General features: G+C 39.0%; 1 protein-coding gene across 1 annotated transcript; it reads right to left on the bottom strand.

Moving 5' to 3' along the window:
- Window positions 1-26,938, bottom strand: LOC102222371. The gene is made up of 3 exons (XM_014470890.2): window positions 26,673-26,938; window positions 7,962-8,014; window positions 1-2,910 (listed from the first exon to the last, which is right to left on the bottom strand). Exons 2-3 carry the CDS (start codon window positions 7,991-7,993, stop codon window positions 2,121-2,123), a joined length of 822 nt encoding a protein of 273 aa, XP_014326376.1. The 5' UTR covers window positions 7,994-8,014; window positions 26,673-26,938; the 3' UTR covers window positions 1-2,120.
- Window positions 26,939-27,239: the final 301 nt, after the last annotated feature.

The following is a 27,239-nucleotide window of genomic DNA, read 5'->3' as shown; positions in this document are numbered from 1 at the left end:
TTATTTCACAAAGCCTTTATTACACTGATTTTATTTTACGGTACAAATGCAATGAGGGGAAATGATTTGGCAGGCAAACGATTAAAATGGGGATTCTCCTTCATTTCATCCGGATTACTTCTTCAGGAATCAGTCAGCCTTAATTAGCTCGTTTTCAGGCACATGAACTGAACGGATGTCACAGACTAGACAACAAATCCAAAGCTTGACCTTTAAAACTAAAAAAAAAAAAAAAACAAGAAGTTAGCAGGCGCTTGTGTGGTTGAGGTGTGCCCTGAGGCTAATTGACCTTTGCTTGGCTTGTTAACCTTGGCTGTAAAAGCTAGGGAATGAAGGCAAAAACAAAACATTTCTTAAAATAAAACATTTTTTTACATTAATTATGTGCATGAATCATGTTTCCATTGCTTTCTGTTTATAATTGCAGCCGGATTTTATATTTGTTGTGCTATTCTGAAATTAATGAGGACATAAAATAAGAAAAGCTATGAATAAAGGCTAACTCTGCTCTTTTCTGGCCGTTAAATACTCCCAGTTTCTATGTGAGATAAGGGTGAAGACTTTATAAATAACACCAAAACGCAATACAGTTACACTAACAATAAATCACCTGTAAAAAGGGATTTCATGACCTTTCCGTCTCTCTTAGTTACACAGCATTATAAAAGCATTCCTTCCCTTTGAAATTTGTTCCATTTTGTCACGTTGCAATCCCAAACACTTATGTATTTCATTGATATTTTATGTTAGACCACAACAAAGAGTGTGTGAAGATAGTGAAGCAGAACAATAAGGTTCAAACCGTTATCAAAAATAAAAAGAATAAAAAGTGTGGCATACATTTATATTCACCCCTTTTACTCCCATACCTCCAAATAAACTCTATTAAAACGACCAGGGAATATATTAAAGAATGTGCTTTACATCAATTAACTGTTTAATAGTGGCCCAGTCAAAGTCCCACCCTAAACCCAACCGAGAATTATATAATCAAAGACGATTATATGAAGAATTTACTTTAAAAGTGCATTTCTAACTATTCACATATTCATAAAAAATTTAAATAAAATAAAATTTTCCCACTTTAAAATTAGAAACTGTTTTGTCTCGGTTGATCACATAAAATATCAATAAAACACACTGGAGTTTGTGGTTGTTTCAAAGTATGCCTGGCACTTTAAATGGATGGATTCCTAAAGAGTTTGCAAGCAGGGCCTGTGTTTACTAAAGAAATGTGGACTCCCGTAATAAAACCATAGTTATGTATCATAATTAAAATATCCTGCTGATGTCGTGTCCGTGTCGGAGTACCTACAACGTATTAGGAGCGTGGAGTGTTAGGCGCATCATGATTCAGCTGCAGGCAGTATTCGGTCCAGACACTGGAGTCTCTTTAGCTGCAGCTTTGAAAATGAAGCCTCCTTCACAAGGCAGATATTATCCCTCCGTCACAGGAAAGATTGTCCACAACTTCAAAAATAAATCTGTTTCCAGCAAACAGAGTTTTTCCTTCATTTGTTTTATGTCCGTACATAAAAACTCCATTGTTCAGAACTTTGGCAAAGTTTTATGGCGGTTCTGATAGTTCTGTCAAGTTGCTTTAAAGCAGCATTAGGTAACTTTTATTTTAAAAAATATAGCTTTTTTTAATATATTTGTTAAAGCTGTCACCATATTATGACAGTGTACTATGAGACAGATATTCTGTAATCACCCTCATGTATGCGCTGCTCACACCCTCCCCATTTGCTGTGCTACGCTACAGCAGGTTCACCACAACAGAGGCTCTCATGAATGTGAAGGCTAGTTAGCATGGTCACCTCTGACAGCGGATAAACAATTTTCCTGGAGTGGTAAGTTGATTCTTCACCATTAGATTCTTCAACATTAGTGCATTTAGCAGAGAGTACACAAGAGTAATTGACAGCGCTAAGACCTTCCTCCCGGCTCTGATTGGTTGTTTTTGACCGGGAGCAGTACATTTCTTGGAAGATCTTGATCTTTTCACAGATTATCTGCCTCATATTATATCGTCACGAAATTGTGACAGTTTCCACAAATATTTAAAAATCACATTTTGTTTGTAAAAGTTACATACTGTAGCTTTAAGGGTTCGTTTTTTAATCGGAATCCTCCCCGGCGGTGGCGGCCTCCAAAGCAGCAAGAGCCTCTGCCACCATAGAGTCCGTGACGCTCTGCACCTCCGCCTGGTCTTTCCTCACCTCCTCCTCCTCATCCTCGCTCTTCGTCACAGAGAAACCGCTCTCCTCGGTGGAAACGTCCGCAGTCTTTGGCAGCGTGACCTCATCCCTCGTGCCGCCAGAGGACAAGCTGGTGGTGCTGGTGTGGATGTCCACGGACAAGACGCTGCCCTCGTCCCCGGTGTCCCAAAGATGCTCCGGCGTCCCCCCAACGCCCTCGTCGATCTCGTCCACCGACGGGCTCCTGCCTGCCATGCTGCAGGTGGTGATGGAGCTGTCCCACCCGTTCGTCATAGCCTCGTGCTGCGGCTCGCTGTAGCTCCTGTGGTCTTCGTACTGCTGTACGTTGGGGTAAATAGGCACCTGGGTTGCGTCGATATCCATCCATCGTCGTCCTACCGCCTCTGGCTCAATGATGTACAGCCTGCCACCTGCGGGAGGCGCGCTCGCCTGCTGGTGCATTTCCTTTGCAAGTGACGGCGCCGAGTGAAGCCTGTGGTTGACCTGGTTGTTGTCATGCTCCAGTTTCAGTGTGCTGTTGTTGGACTTGCTGTAGCCCAGGTTGTGGAAGCCCTGCTTCTGCTTGGTGTGGTCGCCCTGCGGGTTGCGGCCGGGGTCACCGCCCACGTGGTGCTGGCCCTGGTAGAGGGAGCTGGATGCAGAGTCGCTTTTCCGCACATCCACCGCCGTTGAGGGGTCGTAGATGTAGCTGCGGGGAAGTCAAGACACAGAAATGTAAATCACAGAGATGGATTGGGTTTTTGACATGGGCAGTTGCCCAGGGCGGCAGTAGAACAGCTTTTGGGTGGAGAGATGCTGAAGGGACCGGATAAAGAAGCATCTGTCAGTTGTAGGAGTGGGTGACATTTTGTGTTACTATTGTGATAACAATAAACAATACGATAAATTCTCACCCCTAGTTGTTTGCATAGCTTACATATTTGAAGTTGTTGTCCGACCGGAGCAGCATATAAACAATTTGATTCTCATTATAGTCCGTCGTGGTTGTTGTTATTCTTCCCGCTTGCGCGTATCAGGATGCAGAATAGTGAGATTTGTTGAGTATCAGTTGCATTCAGTTCGGATGAATCGGATAGGCATGTGGCCAGAGTCGCATTCGAAAAGAATCAGACCTGTTGTTCAGACTGTCATGAAAAGATCATATCATGTCGCATTACATCACTGGATGTTGGCAGCCCTGAGGAAGACAATTTGACCTCCCAGGAATATAGCTCTCCTGTATTTTGATTGGTTAGAACATAGCAGAAGGCGGGACTTGCCCAGGGTGGGATTTATCCAAGAGCCACCACTCCACCGAGACATAAACATGAACAGGACTTCATAAAAAGCTCACAGAATGATGGTTGTTCATTAGCACCGGGTAAAAAAGTGGGTCTGACTTCATCTGTGAGACAGCACAGACAGATTTATAATAATGTGCAACAATAATGATGAAAACACCACCTCATTTTCCATTAGTATATAACCAGTTGGATAATGAATGGCCGAATTAAGAAATGATGATTTAAATCCACATTGAGTAAATCAAAAAAACAATTTTTCGATAGCAGAAAATCCTCTGATTGTTGACGTCTGCAAAACTGATTTTGACAAAGATTTTGATGATTAATTCTCACTTCCTTTGTAAACTGTGTTCACTGGCTCTGCTAACCCCCCTCCCCGCCCCCCCATCCCACTCTGATGGATTTTCCTTCAAGGACAGAAGAACAGGCTGACTCGTTCACACTTAGACCCTACCACTGAGAGCGCGGAGGCTTTCCTGTAAGATGCTGTCAGACGTCACCCACTGTGAGCCTCTTGTTTTCATGACGACCTTTTCATTTGTTTTCTCCATCTCATCACCATGTTCCTGACTCCAGCTGAGCTGCTTCCAGCTCGCGTCTCTTAAGGTGCTCCCTGCTCTCATCCTTTTGTCTCCTTCAATGTCACCGTGATGCAGCTGCGACTCTAACCTGCTGTAACTTTACGCTTCTCCATCCGAGCGTCCTTTGAGCAAAGAGCCCAAGTTCTGAGAATTAAGGAGATCGTTTTCAAATGTATCGACCGATTCGGGTTTCTCCGTCCTCTTCCAGCCGCCCACACACCGCCTCACCCCTCTGACTTAAGCACCTCTTACCCACCCTGCATCTTTCTTTTTTCACACCCTCATCTTCTCACTGCAGAACGCTGAGAAAATGAATGTTTTCCATTTCCTCAGCTCTGCTGCTGTGTCCTCTGCCAAAGGTGAAATCTTGAGCATGTTTTCAGAGAGGCGAGAGGCTCTCTTTGTGCTTAACTAAGGAAAAAGAAACGACCAATAATACTTAGAGGGGGGATGAGAAAGCCTGGCAGGAGAATGAAACTGCATTTTCATCAACAACAGGCGTCCATCCAGTTCATCTCAAAGCAATTTTCACAGAGCCAAACAAACACATGGCCTGTTGTTGTGATTTTCTCTTATTGCTTCCTGCTGTAGTGGACAAACAGAACAAGGAATAAGGCATTTATTTTTATACCTGGAACATATTTCAAGTCTAGATAAGAGTGGGTCAGCTTCTCTCTTGTAAATGGAGGTGATGTCAGAATCACAGATGCCAATGTGTGACAAAGGAAGTCTTTTAAAAGCTGGTGCTTCAGCTGTGTCTATTTTGGGTTATTTTTTATCTTCTATCAGTGATAAAAAAATTGAGCTATACAGCATTGTCGCTAGATGAGGTCTAATTGACAAAGTTTGCTTATCACAAACACTGGCAGTATGGTACTGATTGTTACTGTTTCACTGTGATCCTCTTCCTAATTGCGGTTCAGTATTCACAGATTTTCATGTGGAGTTTAGATCTGGGGTCTGCAACTTGTGGCTCCAGAGCTCCACTTAAATAAGTAATCTTTTGCAGTTATTCACAAATGCAGGTTTTTAATAGCATAAATAGATTTTCCATGACAGAATAAAAAATACTAACGATATTGTCTTAGATTGAATTTTTTCTCATTAATTTCAACATCTTCCTGAAGGAAACACATCCGTTCTCGTTTCTGCATAAGTTTTATTTTTTTTTATTTACTTTCAAACCTATATTTCAAATAAATTTCCTGCAGTCAATTTTTAAAGGTCATGTATCATTTGTGGCTCTAACAAGTCTTTTTTAGTTGGACTGAAGGATTGTAAAGGTTGTTGACTCTTGCTCCAAAGTATTTACTGAAACCCTGTATATTTATTAGTTTATGCTTATTTAGAAGGAAACTCCTGAATTAATGTGATCGATAAGGTGTAAGACTGAGAAAAGCGCTTCCTGGACCCTAATTATGACTTTGTCAAATCCTAGGCAAATATGATATTGACACTAGTTAAAGTCCAGGATCTGCAATTCCAGTCCTCCAATGTTTACAATGAGAAATACAAAGCAGAACATCATTTTAAGGAGAAAAAAAACAAACATAAAAACAACTAGTCCAGTTTGCCACAAACTATGCAGGGGACCAACATGTACCTTTTCTATCTGCATAAAATATTATCTGTGGCAGAGCTCTGGCACACCAACTCCACGATGAAACACAATAAAGGCAGGCTCAAGCTGTGAGGTTAGGCAGGGACAGGGAAGCTGATTAGAGGATGGGTGATTTAACACAGACCAGGTTATGATTGACTTTTTCCCCCCAGGTTTTATTTGCAAAGAATTTAAATCATCATTTTACTCCCACCTTGCAAATATGTCTCATTTTGTGTTGCTAAGTTATAAAAAAGCAACAACAACAACAACAAAAAAAAAGTACATTGATGTTTATAGCTGTGCTTCTGCAGCTCCTGGATGTTTCCTGTCCGCCATGCAGGAAGTAGGCAGCTTTAACACAAATCCAAAGAAATGTACAATAAAATTCAGGTGTATGCTTCTAATTAATTGCTCATTTATCAGATCAGCAGAGTTATATACTTTCTATTTTTACTGGGTGGACGGCAGGTCCTCCTCGTTGACCCAGTAACCTAAAGCCTCAAACTCTGCTAATCCCAGAAATGTGACACTCCCCACAATTATGGAGGTATGTGTTTGTGTCACAAGCATTCGCATGTGTGTGTTTGACATAAGAAAAAGTGTGAAAGAAAGAGGTGGGGGAGGGGTTGAGGGATTACTACGCTGGTATGCAAAGCACTTTGAGGCCCTTCGTTAATCTCCAATCAGAAAGTCGTTTCCTGGCCGCGCTCTGTGACCGCGCTCACCTCGGAAAGCACGGCGACGTCGAGCCTTGACAACGATACATTGTATGCTTCTAATGAGCAGACAGTCCTGGAGAGAAATACAGTAACCAAGGGTGCTGGCTATTGACATATCGACTCACGGTTCGTACTAAAAGTCCACGTGAGGCGCACTGTGCAGACGTGTTATAAATGGAGCTCTCTCTGTCTGACGAGACAAGAAATCATTATGTGGATAAGCAAAAAGCTGGAAACGGCACCGAGGAGGAACCTAACAGTGAGAGGATGAAAGAGAGAAGGACAACATTCAGAGGTGCAGCTGTCATTAGATCTGGGTTACCGGGAGTTAAACACGCAGATGTTTCTTTGAATTTAAAACATGTTTTGATCTAAAATAACACAAGATATTTTGCATGTTTTTCCTTAAAAACAATCAGATTCAAAAGTATTTTCAAACTCAACACTATGGACTCAATTTGTGCACACATGGCCCTGCAGCAGTGCAGTCACTGTTCCCAAAGTGAATCAACTCTGTAGTCATGTGGTTATTAGAAGGTATTTTTCCCTCTCAGTCAGAGAAGTGCAGCTCGAAGCAACCCGAGGAAACTTTTTCTTCCTGTTGCTTTAGCTACAGTAGAGCTGCTTCCTCGCCTGACAGTGAGAACTTCACCTGGTTTAAAACAAGAAATAGCAAATTCAGAAAGCCTGGCGAGACTAAATAGGTAAAGTTAGGTATAAAAAGATGAAGCGAGTAGATTTCGAAACAATCCAATGAGTCAGTCAAGAAGCTTCCCTCCGCTTTTCCACTCATTTTCTGTTTAGACCCATCGGTCTTCATTCATAACATGAATGAATAAATTTGTAATTACACTGTGACACTACATTGGGCTTTGGGCTTTAATATGAATATGGCAGAAAACCAAGAACGAAGGAAACAACAGAAAGATCAAAATAGTGATGATATTACTGATGATATTAGCTTTTGCGGTAGGGCTAAAACCCTTTCCACTGTTCACATCGAGGCATATAAGTTACATTTAGTGTCTGAGCTTTTAAACTAGGCGGTTCTAAGTGTTTTTTGGGGGGAAGTCTCAGATATCCGCAAATTTTAGCTAACCTCGGCGAATACTGGGTGTGTGATTTTAGTTTAGAGGAACAGATTTTCATAATCCAAATTTACTTTAAAGTGTTAAATATTAGCTTAATATAAATCTAACCAGTAGCGATAGTAATTAGTTATTCCAATAATTTATCTGCTGTATTGGTCCAGTTTTTATTTATTTGTTGCTTTATTTGTCTTCTTACAGACAATTAAAGTTCAGACAGTTATATTTCTTGAACAGCATAATATGCATTTTTTCCCTCACATTCTGGTGAGTGAGAATAATTTTCATACATTTTATCTTCATGTTTTGATTGTCAATAGAATATCCTTTGTTTGTTCCCAATTAAAATAAATATGAAAACTGAATTTCATTTAAAAAAAATAAAAAATCTTCACAATATATTGGAGAAGAAAGCAAAGTAAAACTGATACAAAAACACAGAATAAAGTTAAAGTAACATCTTACCTTTTCACCATCCGGCAGCATTGGCACCCCATTTGGCCAGATGTGTTGTGTTGCTGTGGAGACACATTAACAAACCAATAAAATATTAAGCAACCGCACATTCTTGGAAGTAAATGGCGCAGCACCAAGAACAGAGCAACTCAACCCACAGACGGGACGTCATATTTGAGCTGATCAAGAGCAGGTTACGGGTCTCGGGTTCAGATTGATAATCAGGGAGCATTATTGATCACCTCTGACATGTGAACGGCTTTGTAATGAAAGCTTTTTCCTAAAGATTTCACCTGATCACTTAGCTTTGCTCTCGGTTTTATTGGTGTTTGGTCACGACGATGAAAGCTGTGTTTGCCTGAAGCGCTGATAAAGTTGTTATTGCCATCGATCACCTGCATGTCTGTGTCTGTCCGCGAATGTGTGATTGCGCGTGGGTGTGAAAGATCGTGTAACAACATTCAGGATGGGAATGACCTTTTCTCTCCTGGTGGTGTGCTTCACCAGGCTGTGGCATTTCATTGCCTGGGTAAATAATTAATCAGTGACTTTTGAATAAGTTTGTCTCAAAGTGAAGGAGGAACAGAGACTGACGGAGGGAGAGGACACAGTGTCTTTTAATGAAGAATAAACGCGAGGAGCTTTGCCTGACTGACGTAGAGACACTGATCCCCATAGGACTGTAGTTTAAATCTTCAGCTTTGCTCTTATGTTATTTTCACCATCTATAAACTATGCATCATAGCGTGTCTCGCTAATGTCTCGTAAGCTGTTCTTGTCACTCTTGCAGATATTTTTCTGTCACAAATCGCCGACATCTCCATTTACTCTATCAGTCATGGCCAGCATGTCACCAACAGGGATTTCAGTGTTTCACTCTTCTCCAGATTTTCCTGTCAAATATTTGACTTTCACACTGGGCCTCCGTTTATTTGCAGATTCACCTATTGGTAGATTTTTACGTGGAATGTAACCCTAAGTTATTTGCAGAAAATCTGTCTATTTGTGGATTTTTTTTGTAGCGCATATCTAAAATATTTGAAGGAATTTTGCAGCTTGGGAAGCTGAAATACCTGGGGCAAAGCTACTTGACATGCTATTGGCTGGCGTCTGCAAAGTGTCTTCAGCACCAAGTACATTACTTGGTGCTGATTGGCTGTCCCCCAAAGAGTGGTAAATATTAGACTATGCTGTATGTTAAGATGGTTTCAATACTTTTTAACGCATATTAAGGTATATTTGGTGTTTGAACTATTAAAATAGGCATTTAGAAGTGTTTAGTGGAGATCTGAGGATTTTGGATTTGGTCCCTAATCGCCAAACAAACCACAGACTGGAAAATGAAGGAAGGAATAAAATAATCCAAAAAAGAAGGTAATCAAACAAGGATGTACTAAAGAACCTATTGAAGTGCAGAAGGAAGGTGGGCAGGAAGGACGGAAGAAAAAGGAAGAAGCGTTATACTAGTCTGATTTCATTTCAATAATTGCATCCAAGCTTTCTGAATCAGAATGAAATTGAACCGTTAAGTGCCTCAAGATCCCCGTCCCTAATGTATGAAGGAAGACGATCTTAAGCACATCTGAAATGAAGCAGTTTTTTATTAGGCTATTAAAAGCAATAAGAAAATGTTGTTGGTGTACCATAGCACTCCTTTGAGGACTCACTTTACGACAGTCTCCTGATATTTCAGTTTAAAGTCGTGACTGCTTCCAAGCACTGCAGCAATGAAATCATCCAATAAAACTTGGGAGCTTTAATTTTGTGGGCTAAAACCTGAACTATGAAGCAGAATCAGTGCAGCTCAGTGATACGTTTTCAGGATTTCTTGCTAACCTGAGATCAATCTATGGCAGCTGTTGCGTCATTTTATGAAATTTGTTGGGCTTAAGCATCCCTGCTGAAAGCAGCCAGATTTAGGAATGTAAGAAAGTGCCTGACCTCCAGCTGGTATCAGAAAAACTGATCTATGTTAGTATTGATTAAACAGCTGCAAGGTCAGTTGGGTTATTCATGTAATAGCAGGTTGCACAGGTTTCATTACAAACAGGTCCTTCTTTAGGTGGAGGCCTTATATATTTGTTGAAAAGCAACAGAATCTGGTTTAGCTTTCACAAGATATCCAATAATCCTCCTGCAGGTCTGCGGCTGAGTTTAGAGTCAGAAGCATTCAGGCTGCAGAAAAAAAAAGGCTCATCATGATGACGATCCTCTCATCTCCAAGTGCCTCATATTCTCCTCATCCAAATGGACCCTTATGATTTGAGTTGGGCTTGACCGTAACCTGGCAGCAACAATCCCTCCGCTTCACAGTCATCGGCACGTTCACGCAGGCCTCCGACACATTCACGGTTAAAAACCAAGAGAGTGCAATTTCGAGTCGCCGCCGGGGCCGGATGCTGCGACAGGCTGCACTTTAAATAGCGGACCCTGTTTCACACACTGCTGCTCTGGCAGGGCACCCACCCAGCTGGAGGGTCTCTTATCTTGCAGGAGCGGAGCAGGAGAGGAGCTTATTTCCCCTGAGGGCTTCCAGAAGCGTCACATCCATGCAGAGTTGCGTTGGTCCTGAGAGAACGCTGCAGTCACAATCAGCCAACTTTTACAATTACAGTTCACGTTCGAGCAGGTCAATAATCCTCCGAAGAGCTCCACCTCTCCGTCCCCTCAGCCTGCTGGATGTGCAGATTTCTCCCTCCATTTCATCTACCACACTCCGTCTCTTGCTTTATTGTTTTGCAGTGGCATTTCTTTTCTGGTGCATTATGTATATCCCATATTTCACTGATATGTGTTTGCTGCTTTCTGCTCTCAGGGGTGCTTTTAATGTGCCTGCCTCAAAGTCTTCCAGGCTGCTTGGATTAATTTGGGAAGCATCCACAGCCCACCATCCTGCCAAATACACAGTCATGGCAATAAGAAAGCAGATACACCCTCTATCAGTTCTGGGCTTTAATAAAGAAACAACCAAGTGTTTACTAAGTGCTAAAATGATTTAAATCTGACTAAATGTAGCTTAAAACACTGAATGTGTACAACATATGTAAAACCTGAGAGGTGTAGTTCCTTTTTACCACAAGTTTTATAAACTGCAATAATGAATAATTATGCCAAAGAAACGTGCAAAAAGAAACTCAAATCTTATGATTTAAATGTATAAATCTATGTATAGTGGCTCAAGCCTTGTTAAAATTCCATATTTTTATGATGTAACAATAATATTTCTGGACAATAAACTGTCCCAGAAATTACATGTTATTATATTGTTAATGATAATATTGTTGTTCTGAGACCATTTTCAAGTAATATAATGATATCGGTACAATAAGTCTGCCTACTCGAAGATCAATAAACTTTCAATGCTTAACTTTGGAAGATATTTTAAATATCCAACAAACGGACAAAAAAAAAAGACCAATAAAACAAAATAAAAAAAACCTCACACAACTGAAACTATAAATAAAATTGACTATGTAAACAAATTGCAAGCATCTCTGTAAACAAAATTGCAGATCAAAAAATATTAAATCATCAGAATGGAAATGATCATGTGATTAATTGATTTACTGCTTGCAGTGACAGGAGTCCATCATGGTGCAAAAGTAAAAAATGTCACATTGTATGTGAACAAATGGAAGACTCAGTCTCAGCTTTTCATATCACAAACACCACTGTATCTATTATAAATATTGTCATTTTATATTTTCTTTAGGATTTGTTGACTGCTAATCTTTATGTTTTACAAATGATGGCCCTGATCTATTATTGGGACCATATTACTGATATCAGCAATAAGAGTCCCTGTACTTTACGTACAAAATTATAAACATTTTTCTACATCAAGAAACATTTCAGAATCACTTCTCCAGTACACAAACTCTGTTAATACTTAAAAAATATTCCTAAAAATGCGATAAATGAGTCTAATTAAATTCAGTCTCCTGAAAATGTAATTCAGCAATAAAAATGTGAAATACTTCATTTTGTTGAGCACACAGTGATAGAAACTATGGTTAGCCACAATGCGCATATTCGATTAAAGAAGAGAATGACTTCAACGTCCACTGAGAGCAAACATGCAAGACAGGATGATTAATGGCTGCCTCACTGGGTCGGAAAAAGCTGGTTTGCATCGGAGTTGGGTTGAGTTGCACATTTGCAAGGCAAAAAGAGTCTCTGGGCTGTTTGAATGCTGACAATGTGATTGTGGCGTTCACTGCCACGGGCTGACCATCCTGCTCCCGCTCAGCAAAAAAGTCCCCTCGGAGGAGAACTCGTCCTGCAGGCCAGGAATGGCAACAGAGCCACCTAAAAAAGGCTCCCAGATAGCGGAGAGAGTGTTAGCTTTTAAAGTCAAAGACAACTCCCCACCGAAAAACGGTATGTTTAGGCTCCAGAGTGCCTACTTGTAGCTGCCACAATGTGTTTGCTGACTAAGATGATAGAAGACAGAAATACTTTATTCTGCTGAAGTGCAACAATTGGCAGCTTTAGGATCTTCTCTAAAGTGATTGTTTTTGTCAATTCAACAAAGAATTTGATTTGTAGTTTCAAATTCTAGACAAAAGCAAGAAAGCTTCTCTGTTAAATGAGAAATGGAGGAAATGGTTACAGAGTAAATAATATCTGCAACTCAGCAAACAATGAATCCAAATAAACTCGCTTTATACAACAGAGCTGAGTGCTTTCAGTTTTTGAAGCTACTTGTTCCTCAAATAACTCAGTACTCAGTCTTTCCATCTGCACAAGGCTTGTGATATTGGCTCATGAATTCATGTAATTTAAAGTTAACAAAGTGACCTAAACATGACCTAACAAACATGTCAGGATAAATGCTTCATTAGGTTGGAGATGATGGGAACTGCACTACTGAGAAACGTTGCTGAATGTTATCCATGCTGGAAAAGCTTCGACACCGAGAGAGTCAGGTGACTCTGCTGTTAATGCTTTGAAATATTCTACACTTCATGCAGATCCAGTTTTAACCTTAGGTGTCACTGCAGTAAAATATATACGGCTTTTACTTTGGTGGTCTGAAGGAAATATACAACAAAGAAGGAAAAATCTGTGTCTAATCAACAGTCAACATTACATTTGCTGCAAAAATTAGTTGAAGGTACACAAGTGGTGTTTTGAAAAAAAATATTAAAAAAATTAAAATAAATAAATAAATAAAAAACATAACCATAAACCGTAAGTAACCGTAACTATTACACACTGATGACTTCACACATCTTGTCTTCTCAGATCCAAAGAGCTTTAAACTCTCTCTGTAATGGAATCATCTGTTTTGCACCACGAGTCATGCTAGCTGTAGCTGGGTCCACCAGAGGTCTAACAGCATCGCTCAAATCATCAAAGGTTGAGTTTATCATTCAAAACTGTTGAATCCGTAGCTCTTTTGAAAAATTGCAAAAAATTGAAAACTGGCAGAATAGTCCTTCCAGTTTCCCAAACATGCCTTATACATGTATACCCTTATAGCTTGTCGCTCTGATGCCTCAATAAGACACTGATGTCTACTCTGATGGCTGAGGATGAGCGCTAGCGAGCTGAAATATAAATATATCTTGTCTAACTGTTTACATCCGTCGCTGTCATGATTATTAACAACCTATTACTTTAACAGACTTATTCACGTGTGACTTTAACTTCTTTTCTTATTTAACGGAAACACGGCAATTGCAAAATTTTTTGACATTACCAGAATATCAAAAAAGTTTTGTGCACTCTTCAAAATAGAAAAAAGCAAGTGAACATTTCACTAAAGTAAAACAGATACGTATTAATCTTTCTAAGACAGGAAAAGAAAAAGCTCAAAAGAAGGAGCTACTCGCTAACACAGTTTGATCAATAATTAAAAACAACTGAAACTGGAACTGAAAAGAATGGATGAAGACCCGAGTTTATCTTGCCACCACACACAGCGAGGAGGATGGTCGAGTAAAAATAATCACTGAAGCTCTCTGTTGGAAAACAGAAGAGCTTTCTTTTTAATCTGTGAGGTAAAGGATGACATGATTTTCTCCGCATCATTCACATTGGATTCTGGTCTTATAGTGTGTCACACTGACAATGCCTTGAAGAAACACATCAGCAATGGTCTTACATAAGAAATTGCTACTGTCCCTCAATCTGGGAAGGGCTATAAGTCTTATTTCTGCAGGTAATTCTGCAGAAATACCTGCAGAATTTCTAAACAACTCTGCAAACCCATCAGTAATACCAGGCTTCCCAACCTCCTGCAGGTTCTCACGATAAGCAGCAGCAACAACAGCAGGTCTCTGCTGGCTGAAACTCACATCCGAACATCCAAATAACCAATCATGTAGCCTTCCTGGAGACTTTTCAAACTCATAATGAGATCACAGATTCAATCTGTGCATCAAATGACCATCATTCATGCAGCTATTGGCCATTGTTGGTTGGCAATAATAGTGCCTTATCTGCTGCCTGTGTCATTCAATATATTACATATTGCTCTCGTTTTTTTTTTTTTATGATGGGGAAGATTGCCGGACGATTACTGAAGAAGAATGATTTTTCAGCTTGGCCGGGCCCCCATTTCTTCACTTTGTGAGCTTCCTGCAGGGGAAATTGAAACGTTTCATCTCGGAGAAACAGGTGCAATAAAATCGAGATTGCTGTAGAGTGTCTCCGAAATGTGGTATGGATTGATCTAGGGAATACCTGCAGAATTGGCAGTCAGGGACATTCATGAGCTTTCGCTACAGCAGGAAAATCTCTCCTCGAAGGACAAGGCTGAGAATAGTCCTTCCAGTTTTATCTTTCTTATTCATAAACGGGAATTTTTTGTGTTACAATAAATGGACGATTTTACTGTCAGAGTGAATGAAACACTTAAAAATGTAACAACACTGTGTGAGTTAGTTTTATGAAGCTGCTGCATCAAAAAGAGAACAATACAATAAAATGAATGAAATAAAAATGATGATGTATGTGGTACTGTAAGCACGACCGGCACAATCGTCTGATATGAGAGCAAACATTTTTCTACAGAACAGTCACTGATTGGTCTCCTACAGTATTTTAAGTACTTAAAACTACTTTCCGCAACTTAAATTAAAAAAAGGAATGACAGAATCCTAAACTAAACTAGAAAAAAAAAATGTCAACAGTTTGCTATGAACAGAATTAACACTTTGTTTAATGCAGAGCATCTTTTAAAGTGATTTTGATTTCACAGGATGGCTGTGAGGACCCACTGAAGTGGAGTTAATCAAGGCCAGCAGAAACGACACAGAACAGCTACACATGATCTAGGAACAGTGAATGGAAGCAGCTGAAAATCTCCCAAGTCTCATTTGGATATCAGTTAGAGTTTAACAGGACAACTTCTTATGTGCAGAAAGGGTTCTTGAGTGCCAGCTTTCAGGTTAAGACTCAATGTGAAGCCTGTGCTATGATGACATTTTTCCCAGTAAAGTTTGCATAGGGAGGAGGCTGTGATGAAGAGACGCACCAACAAAGCCTGTGAAGCTGCTGTTTATTAATCATTGACTCCACCGTATTTATCGCTGAAACAGTTACAACTTAAAGTCCCAAAATTAATTTAAAAAAAATATATATATTTTTATAGTCTTGGGGTATAGAATAAGATATAGAGAAAAGGATAGAGATAAAAAGAGTATTGGAGTTACGCATTTCTGCGTGTCAGCCACATAAAAACAATAGAATAAACTCAGATTAAATACAAAATAAAGTCTTAACTGTAGAATTACCTCATTTAAGGACCCTTCAGAACTTTACCTTTTTATTTAGTATTTGTTTCACCATACTTATTGGTTAAGTATTGTAAAAGAAATTATGGAGATCATGAAACGTTCAGAACAGAAGTCTAATTTGATGTAATTGCAACCTATTTCTATAGACTGTTTGGGCCAATAAACAGACAATTATTCCTGAGGAAACTAAAAGAACTATGAGTGACTTGTTTGTGGTAGATATAATATTTATTGCAGTCACTCCCAAGTGACTGCAAAATAACTTCAGATTAGACAAATACAAACTGGCTCCTGGTTAGTTTGAGACGTCCTATGATGACAGCTCCTTTTGTAGAAAAAGACCCAAACTCTGGTAAATTTTCCTGTGAATGTCACTTTGCAGATTTGATTTCCAGATTTTAACCACAAAACATTCCTACTCCACCACCCTGTAGTGGCCTCTTCTCAGTCTTGCATATCTGATACCAATTGTTTTTGCTGCGTTCTTGGAAGACTAAAATCCATCCATAAGCAATTCTGTTTAGCGCTGAGGTTCAGTTGCTGGTCTAAACATTACACAAACCATCACTCAAGACCAAAATACAGGTAGAGAAACAAATACAGGGAGCTTAAATAACCTGTTTCGGCCAAAACTTCATAGGACTTCCTGGTGTGTGCAGGTAATTTCTCCAAAGTAGGTCTCAGAGTGAACAAAGACGCGGTCCCAGAGTCAGGTTATCTGAGATTGGGAACATTTAGCTTATGTTAGCCCTGTGTATAATGTGACACATTATAAAGTCATATTATATATGTCGCTACTAACCTGGGGCTCATCACAGTATACAGTATGTGTTTTATGTGTTTGACAGGACAGTGAGAAGGGAGATCATATTCATATGGGTGACACTGGGAAGGGTGTGGTAACAAGAAAGTAGGAAAACTGGCATGACATCCACCTCACTGTCTGTTGTTTAGGTTTCTTGCTCTTTATCAGAGGGGGAACTTTGTGAATTTAATTCAGAATCAGCCATGACAGATTTTTGGAATATTTTGTAAGTGAATAAATATCCAAAAGCAACCTCAGATCTTTCATCTTCAGATTTTTCAGTGCTTCCATTTTTTCTCCAGACCTAAGATGACTTCCTCTTTAGACATAGGGTGGAAATTTTCCTGCAAGCCAGAAGAGGTGGTCATGTATGCTGAATGCTAGTGTGGCGGATGGGTACAGCGCCGGGAAACTTCATAACATATTTATGTGAAATACAGTCGTGTTAAAAGTCTTGAGTCATCTTTTGTTTCTTGACCTTCCTCTCAAGCAAACAGACTTTATTCTTATTTCCTGAACTAGTTATTCTGACATTTGAAAAAGCATTCAGTTTTTCTTTGCACTTTGAGTGCCAAAATGTTAAACGTTTGAACTCATTTTTCAATCCAGGATCGGACTATTTTTTTTGTTAAAACTGATCTATGAATAATGCGAGCATAAGAAAGGATCACAAACTCCAACGATGAATCATTGTTGCCTTTGTGCATAACAACTTAACAACTTAAAATAACAATTTCAAACTTAATATTTTCCCACAAAAGACATGATTTTTAATAGAATCATTTGAAAATACCAAAGATAACAGTTTGACAGACAGCATACAGTGATTTAGGACCAACAAGGTGACTCCCAAAATGAGCCAGAGAAATGAACGACCTTCATCAGCGGTTACTGGTGGGCTACTGGAGGCCAGCAACCAATCAAAACGTTGTTAGCCCCTTATTTAAAACCCCTAAATGTGTTTTGTCTTTGATCTGCCGGATTTTGCTTATCCTGAAGACACAAAGCTTCAGGATAAACAAAAAGTAAGATTAGAGTCTGATTTTTCAATGCTGCCACTAGTGATCCGAACAGGGACTGGCTGACGGGAAAATGAAGCGTTCATAAACAACATTTGCTTTTTAAAAGAGCATTAACAAATTGTGATGGTGAAAACTGTTCACAAGTCTCGCCCTCCAATGCTCCATAAAATCTCAGAAGAATAAAGGGAGGATCAAACACTGACTAGATGAAACATTTACAGTGTCATAACGACGTGAGGCTGGGTTGTGGAAACTGGTTCTTCTATACAACCAGCTAGGAACTGGTTATATCATCATCACCTTTGTGGGAACACCCTTGACAACGTGACACAGAGCAAATGATAGATATGATGGAAATATTTTTGTGATTTGATACCATACAAGTTTAAAACCTTGATACACATTCACACACAAGTGTCTATGGATAGTCTCTGACTTTTTGCTGTGAGATCAGGACAGGAAGTTGTTGAAAAAGTAGCTGAAGTCTAAAGAAAAACAATAAAAGACCTCCAGAGAGTCCAGACAACTGCTGATCAAGAGTCCTGGTAGAGACAAAAAACAGTCTGGCTCCTTGTAATTTGCCTCCCATAAAATTCTGGACTTTGAATTATATTTTAAGAAAGTTTGTCTGGAATTTACAGAGACTGAAAACATATAGTGAAGTTTCCTAGGTGACTTTTTGGTCTCTAAGATAACTGATACACTGACTTATAAATGGTTATAGTGACTTTATCATTATATTTAATGAGAGAATTTTCTTTTTTTCTTTTACCTGTAGTTCAATGATGTCAGGCTGGGATTTAATAGACAGATTTTTGAAAAAAAACCGAACAGAATAAAAATTGTCAGCCTCATTTAGGCTAACTTCTACCAGAATCCCAATATTTATTATTCTGGATCACATTACAGCATCCCAGTTTTATATAATAGGAGGAACTGGCTGCAGATGTCCATGAAACAAAGTATTTAAGCTCTTTCAAGTACTTGGATTAAGCCGATACACATATGATGTTTTATACTTGAGGTAAACCTTCCTTCTGAAACCTTCCTTCTGTTTTGATGCTCATGGCTTTGTTCGGCTTTTCTGATCACCTCCTCTGCAGGGACAGATGGCACACCGAAGCTGTTTCTCCATTAGCGTGTCGTCTTTGTAGGCACTGCATCAGAAGTACAATTTTTTTCCCCTGCATGGTCTTTCCTTACAAATACGCCAGGGTGAGATCCCAGTGGGATTCAAGGCGTGAGGAACGAGGTGCCGCCTTGCTGTTGTGAGACGGACTGGTAGTGACAACTGTGACTGCGGTGTCATCGGCGGTTTGGCAGTCATAGTAGGAGTGTGACAAAGAGATAAAAATGGCCATTTTACCACCTTATCGCACAAGCTTCAATCTCTAAACATGGAAGAGAAGAACTGTACTTGCTGCCAGCTTTACAATATTACAAATTAGTTGGTGTGGACAGAAAATATTGGCAACTGGCAACAGTTTTTATTGTATTTAAGTATAATTTTACACCCTTAGAGGCAAAGAATCTTCTATGCATGTCAGCAGTATTAAACTAATTTCTTTCAAATTTTGGACACCAAGGAGTGGATATAAAGAGGAGGTACAAGAGGAGATGATTTTAAGTTGAGATGTTGTAGTAATAGTTTTTTCAACAGTTCATCACTCATGCATACAATGTCTCCTGTATAACATAATATCTGTCAGCGACTAAATACAGCCTGTGGCCTTAAACATCAACCATTCAGGCTGTCATGTTTTTTATGAGCAGAGCACCATAAACTGTTGTAATTAGTTTTACCATAAACTATTTGAAGTTGACGGTGCAGCATATGCTTAAGGCTCTTGTTGTGAAGGTTTTGTAGGAACAGTGACGAGCAGTTGAGTTTTCTTTTAAAGCCTTTTGAAAGAGTCAAATCTGCTGTATGACTGTGTTTCAGATTTTCAAAAAGTCTTGAGGAACGGCACTTTGAAGATTATTTCTCTGTCTCCACATTGCAAAAGAAAGCAAAAGCCCAGGGGGAGACAGGGATAAATTAAGTCATCTGCTCCAACTCGTTATACTACTCTAATGCAAAGCAGGGTGAATTTTAAACTCATTGTTGCCTTTGGATCAAGATACTTCATGTTGTTAATTTAATTTCATTGCTGTCAAACATGTTTTGCAACTCTGACCTAGAGTTATGAATGGCTGTAAACCTATTATAATTGGTGGAATTATAGCATGTAGCTATCTTCCTGTGCTCTTCATCTTCCTGACAGTGTTAATTAAGGAAGAAATAACTTCCTGTGACACACTGTATAATAAGAACCTTAAACAGATTGTCTATAGTATCTCCTCAGGTTGAGACAATATGTTCAAATAGTTCAGTTTATGACTTGACCAGGTCTTTAACTTCTAAAATACATATTTAAGCTGCATAAAATAGTTATTTCTGATATCCTTATTGTCTACAATGACACTGAGATAAATGTTTTCTAAGGTAAAGTTATTAAGAAGCTGTCACTACATTTTATAAATGCAAACATCTCAGACTTTAGCTAGAAGCAACTTTTTCAATAAAACCTTAATTTTGTGATGGAAATATTAAATTTTACTTAATTTTTCTCCTGTAGCTGGATAGGCTACTTATTATCTGGGTTCTATGTCAATAACATAGTAACACTTTTGATTATTGGTTTGTTTATCAGAAGAAAAATCTTAACATTCAACAATTGCATTACATAGCTTACATTTTCCAGCTAGCTTTATAAAATTGAGTAATACAAGCATTGCAAATCAAGAAAAATATAAAGCTGAAAACTAATTTTCTGCCAAATAAGAAACATCTAGATTTATTTTCCATATTTACAAGAGAAAGCGTGAATCCTCTCTGATGTCTAAAGCCTGGAAATTTGCAAAATAAAAGGCCATTTTTTTCTTGATTAAAGGCATACATTTATGATTTTATAAATAAGATTCTATTGCATTGTGAAGTCAGAAGTGTGCAAGATTTTTCTTTTTATTTACTTTGTGAAAAAGATTATCCTGAGATTATAAAGTCTGACATTTGCAACAAAAGAAAACAGAGATGCTTAAAGTTTAATAGTAAACTCAGGAACTCAGGATATCCAAAGTGTAAGTGCAGGACAAGTCCATACAATTCATCTACCAGGCTATTCAATTTCCTTGGTGCCTATTGGCTGTATCCCTAAGCGCAGAGATAAGAAAGAGCATAGTAGATGTTACACTTTTCTAGTGAAGTGCTAAGACTGTTTTTAATGTGCATATTAATGCATAAAGAAGTATATTTGGTGTCTGAACTATCAAAACAGACAGTTGCAAGCATTTTAAAGTGGCTCTCATGTGTGAATGTGGAGTTAGTTGTTGTTCCTAACTCCTGTGAATGCTGGGGGTTTACTGTGTACAAATGCATCAAAAAACTCTTTACAGGTTTATTCCCCTGCTGCCAAAAGTCACCACCAACTACAGTTTGGCAGCGAACATGTAATCTCACATGAGACAAGCATCAAGCTGTAGAGTTAAGACTCATCTGATGTGTGAAGATTATTTTAATTTGTGAGCGATCACTCAAATTAAAAGATTTAACTGTCCACCAAACCTTCTCACAGATTTGACAAGCTTTTAGTTTCAGTTGGCTTCAACTGGATTTTTCTATCATTTAAGTGACAAACTTGAAGTCTTGCAGTAATACCGAGAACAATCCCCTTATTGACAGTATTTCCCTGCCGCCTGCTGCTTGTGTGACTCTCAGCTGAAAGCAAACCGCAGCATTTCGATAAGATGCTTCATTTTAAGACCTCTTATCAGCTGGAAGGCTTTTAGGTCCAAGCTAAGATGTCAACACTGTATTTCAAAGTCTTTGTAGTGACAGAAAAATGACACAGCCTCAGCCACAGCTTTGTACTGCTTTTCATAACTTATCATAGCATATGATGAGATACCCCTTCCTGACCCGATAACGCTTCCCATAAAGGAAATGCAGCTTTTCATCTGATTCGTTTTAGTGTGTCACTTTTTCAATTACAGCTCGCACAGAAAAGCTCAGAAAAACTATTAAACGTGTGTCACGGAATGGAAAGAAGTCGAAGCTCGGTCGGAACGAGACGGCAGCTTTAGATCTGAGTGTTTGACAGGTGTGTTCAGCAGTGTGACCTCGAGGTGGCTGATTTGAATAGGCCGGATGTGATTAGGGAAGAGCATTCAGGGTGAGTCATATGGAAGATAAATTTCTACAAAGCTTGTGTTGAGAAAACATTACAACCCGTCTACAGATTTCAGACATGGTGAAGCCGACTGGCTCTGCTGGTGTCTTTCTGTGGGTGTAATGCGATGTGCCGTCTCCTAACATGCCTCCCTCACACGGCCCCGGGCGGCAGTCTGCAGTAAACAAGTCCCGTCTCTTCTGTATTACCCAGCAGCCCACACTTATCAATAGCTCTGCCCTGTTCTGTGTTACACTGCAAGCAGGCCTGCTGCTTGTTTTCCTCCTCGCCCAGGAGCCCTGAACTCTTCTTCAGAAGGAAAACAAGTCTGCAGAGCCGCTTTAAATAATGCATGGTTAGTAAAGCTCAGGTCAGTAGAAAGTGAAGATCACTGTGTTCTTAGAAACTGCCGGGCACAAGTTATTACAATCATCACAAACTGTAATTTATTTCATGAGGATTTTATGTAAAGCAGCGCAGAATTATTAAGTAGAAACAAGTTATCTTTTCTTTTTGTAAATGATAATCAGAATAGTTGCCGTGCATATGAATTCAGTCCTACTGAATCCGCCTGTTCCTGCTGGAGAAAAGTAACCCCACAGCATGATGCTGCCACTACGGCTGAAACGAGTCCTTGAGTGATTCAAGTACCTCGATTATTAAAATTCCTCAAGGAAAATTTATCTACCTCGAAGCTTCATTAAGTTATATTTTATTATTTAGCGCACCATGTTCCGGCCAGGTTATTAATTGTGTTGCGCGAAGCTCTCACTTCCGTCTGAGTTGTTGACGAAAGCTAAGTGTTAGCGGCATAACGTCCAGTTTTCAAGTTCGGCCTGGGAGGATTTTATTGATCGGTGATAATGTCTGGGTCTTTGTCGTTTTTCGGTGGACCAATAAGCATCCTTAAAATGACTGGCGCGATGCCTGGAGTACGGTAGTCTTTTCTGCTCCTGGAGCTGCTGCCTGGTGGCGGTTCAGAGCAAACAGCAGGGAAGAGCGCTGCAGGTGTATTTATACAGGTGAGCGGATAGACTGAACACTGCAGCCGGCTGTGCATTAGATGATTAAAGTAAGTGTAGCTTTATGGATGAACAGGAAAATTGATTTCATATCATTCCGGTCTCAACAAATGAGAGGCGGAGCTCATTGTGACGGCAAGTAGCTGGTAGATGAGTTTCTGTGTGTGACGAACGAAGGTGTCAAATCCCGCTGCTAACATGAACACAGAAACTATAAATGTCTGGGCAAGGTGAGAGTTCATCTATTAAATTGACTGAAGATGAATACATAAATGAAAAGCTGGAGTATAGAAATTTTCTATAAGCGTATTTGTGAGCCTGCCTCTTTATTGTTGAATTGAATATAATTTCAGATGTTTGTATAACTTTTCTGCAGGTTAAGTTGGAAAGTGAGCTATTATTGTTACGAGTTAATTTTCTAAAAAGTTATTGTTGGGGAAGCTCAACTGTGAAAAATTGGACTGATGTTGATATGCGATAGTAATACTGCTGTTCTGTGAGATTGACCAATGTTTTACTTTATCTTTTTTTGTCCAATTACTCGATTAATCATAAGAATAATCGATAGTTTACTCGATTACTAAACAACAGCCCTAACTGCCACCACCATGCTTCATCATGGGGATGATGTGCAGTGTTAATTTTTATTTTGTATTCATAATGCAGATTTATACAGACACAGGTGTATTAATAGTTAGGTGACTTCTGCAGTATGCAATGGGTGTTATTTTGGTTTATCAGAGTAAAAGTGCTTAACACAAATGCACAACACACTCGCCATATTGTTACTTGCACAGTATTTGAAAAACACCTCACATTTTCCTTCCAGTTTACAATCATGCAATCCTTTATGTTGGTCTATTGTATAAAAGTCCAATAAAACGCACTAAGAAAGAAAACACAATCTCTACACAAATCATGTTAAATGGAGATAAAACAGATGGATTGTCAAATTTTAAACATTTACCAAATGACCATCCCGGGTGTTAGACAAAAATGTTACTTCAAGTAAGAGTAAATATAGAGATAAGGCGTTAAGAAAATAAAAGACGACACACAATTTGACTAAAAATACATGCAAGTTGTGCCTGATATACTTGTTGATATGTAGAAAAGGGAGCAGCTTTTCTTTTTTATTATACACAACGCAACTTGTGTAAGACAAATTTATAAACTATATCCAGCATTCATGTTTTCTGGTAGGTGAAAATTCTTGGAATATTTCTGACAGATGTAAAGAAACATCCTCCTTTACAAACAAAGTGAGAATGCAAATTTGACTGGAGTTCATTGTATCTAGGCAGATGTAACTTGACTTGGAGAAAACAATAAAAAGCTATATTGTATTGTAATGTCACCAACTGTAGTTAGACTCAACACATATTTTCACTCAGATAAGAAAAACACCTTCTTAGCCTTCGATTTATGAGTCATTCACCAAACTTTCAGCCAGTAATGGAAATGTGCCAACTACCTCCAAATTAGTTGTAATTTGATTTTGTTCTCCTTGTTCATTAAAAGCATTAAATGTGAAAAGTCCAGCTTTTTTCCTGTATTCAAATACAACAAACTGTAAAGTCACTGATTCTTGAAGTCGAAAAAAAATATTTCATTGTAAAACACTGAATGCTTTGCTATCTATGACACGGATATCACTGATAAGATCCTTCTCTGTCTTTTTCCATGATAGTGATCATTTGATATTATATTTTTTAAAATAGATAGTTTTTTTCCACACTTCGACATTTGAAATGAATTGTGCTTTTGGGAACATTTTTACCAAACATCTATAATGATGTAAAACATCTTTTGTCTGAAAAGTTGAAGGAGGCAACTTATTGCTTTTGTTCGATAAACAACAATTACAGTGATTATACTGATTGTGAAAATTGCTGCTGCTGCTGCTGCTGCTGCTGCTGGCATTTTCCAGTTAATTTCACAGCCTTGCTGAATAATGACCAAGACAACGAGCATGAATGTTTCCTCAAAATTATTCTGACCTTCAACCAAAATGAATTTGAAACTAAAATCTTACATTGCCATGCAAAAGTTATCAGACATCTTGAAACTTTCCAGATTTTGTCAAATTGCAGCCACAAACTTCAATGTATTTTACTTGGATTTTACATGGTAGAGCCACGTAACCCCGTCTGACTCCACGTCCACTGGAATGGACATGATAGTTTTCTGGTATTAAACCAATAAAAAATTAAGGAATTTGTTATTTGCATGATGCTTCTTACAGATTGTTTCTTTTATTAAACAAAAACAATGAAGTTTAGACTCTTAACTTGATACTAATGAGTTTCAGGCATCAGACAAGATGAGCATGTGTCTGAAACGAGAGATGGGAAGGAGTAAGAATCTGTCTTATATCAAAAATACCCATTTATGTTTATAGCAGCCTAAAAACATTGCTCTCAGTATAATTTTAAGTATTACCAGTCATTGTATTTGAAATTTTTATAGGTGTTATAATGACATGGTCAAAGTCCAACTGCCCGTCAAATTTGACAGCACTTATGGAATTTTGCAACAAAAAATGTGAAAAACTCATTTCTAGACGTAACAGCAAAGGCGTGTTAGTGTGTGCGTTGCAGAGGGCTGGGGGCGATTTCAAATGCACACCACACCTTTCAGATTGTCTTTGTGAAAAAAAAAGTGAACCCATGTTTGGTTTCATTCCTCTTCAAAATTTTATGCTTTTTTTTATGTTGGCATATCAGAAAATGTCAATATAAACTAACTTCACAAAATGTGGGGAAGCCAAAGAGGGAAAAAAGCACTTTCTCAGAGCTGGTCACGTCTTCTGAGCTTTGAATGTTTGTAGTTTTGTATTCCTGTGCTGTAATATAGTTTTTTTTAAAAAGGAAACTGGTTTTCCCACTATGACAGATCAACACCTCCCTCATCTCTAGCACACCATTTGTGCAACACGATATCTGATCGCAATGTAAACAACAACGCCGAGCTCAGGTTTACTTCCTGTTGCAGGTGTCGTCCCGAGCTCAGCAGCAACAAAGCACAGAGCCGATTCGTTTGCATCCACTTTTAATACTTTGTTTTAAGCACTGAGCTGCCACTAAAGGCAACAAAAAAGAGAGGGGCTTAGACAACCCACAACACAACGCTGTCAGGAAAAACCTGCCACTGCAAATTCAAGACACCAAGTGATGCATTACACCGCTGTAATACATGAGTTTGTTCTGGTCCAGAGTTCAGCCTCATGTTAGAGGAGCAAACACAAGCCAAGGCCAGCCATGTGTGCAGGACCACCTCCTCCGTTCCCACCTCCACCTATCAGGAGCAACCAAACAACAGCCCTGCATTCACTCATTAACTTCACCTCTACAGCAGCCCTCTGTTATGGACATTTGTATGTCCCTGACTCCCCATGGAGCAGGATATCACCAAAACAAAGTATAAAAGTCAAAATATAAGTCATTTTATATTTAGAAAAATATAAAATGAGGAATTGAACTGTGGTAAAGCTTACACACGGTGAAAGCTGTAATCTATGAATGACGCACGGATTTACTTTTTTGTGACGCTTTTATTTATAAATAACACATATATTTAGTATTTTGTAACGCTTTTATAAATATCCATGATGCGCAACAGGTGTATACTGACACCTCTGAAGAAAAGCTAACCGTGGGGTAGGTTTTCTGCAATAAATGTCAGCCATTATTGTTACTATAGTGTTTTATTACATCTTGTTGGGAAGTGATGCTGATTTCTGCCATATGGCTAACACCGTCCACCTGTCGACGCTGCGTTAAGTAATGTCTAATTACTCCTCTTTAACTTCTCTTTCTAACTCTAACTTCACCATGAAGCGCATTTAAACGTAAGTTTAAAAAAAAATAAAATTATCATTATTATTTAAAGTAAAAATAAAACCGAGTTTGAGCCTACCTGTCGTCCAAGGTAGAAGGTGTGGCACTTTAATTTGCCCCAGGTATCAGAAACACACGGATGTCATTTAACGTCTCCTTCTCTCTTCCGGTCCTTCAGGAGAGTGAAAAAGTCTGAAAAACAGGTGAAGAAAAGATGGAGGTTTCTTTTCCAGGACGGTCAGAGTTACTGTGGTGGGTCTCAGAGAGCAGTTCCCCCCCCTCGGTGACTCCGCAGTCCCATGTTTCCCTGTGCGGACTCGGTCTGCTGATGGGTTGGTTAGTTAGTTAGACTGTAGAACTAGTGGAGAGCAGTGAAGTTGAATTTGCGGCAACACGGTGGCTTCCGGTTGTGCCTTTCAAATTAAAACACAAACTACTCCCCTCCTCCCCCCCTACTGTTGAATAAAATATATTATACTGTAAACTGATAACATGGTATGTGAGGAAGGGGTTCAGGGACTCCGGGTAATAATAATTCTGATTTTAACCTGAATATTCCTAAATTAAAATCCGAATTTTAAGAAAATATGAGATTGAAGTCAGAATTTTGTGCTATTTTGAGTTGCCCTAATTCTCTTCCGTATAT

The sequence above is a fragment of the Xiphophorus maculatus genome, chromosome 14 (assembly GCF_002775205.1).
Source record: "Xiphophorus maculatus strain JP 163 A chromosome 14, X_maculatus-5.0-male, whole genome shotgun sequence".
In the NCBI taxonomy this organism is placed as follows: domain Eukaryota; kingdom Metazoa; phylum Chordata; class Actinopteri; order Cyprinodontiformes; family Poeciliidae; genus Xiphophorus; species Xiphophorus maculatus.
This window is presented reverse-complemented; position numbering and strand designations above follow the sequence as displayed.

Excerpts from the sequence above, each read along its gene's own strand:
- LOC102222371 (XM_014470890.2), bottom strand. The coding sequence starts at position 7,993 with ATGGGGTGCCAATGCTGCCGGATGGTGAAAAG. Across the intron at positions 2,911-7,961 it reads TGCTGCCGGATGGTGAAAAG|CTACATCTACGACCCCTCAA; the intron begins GTAAGATGTTAC and ends ACTTCCCCGCAG.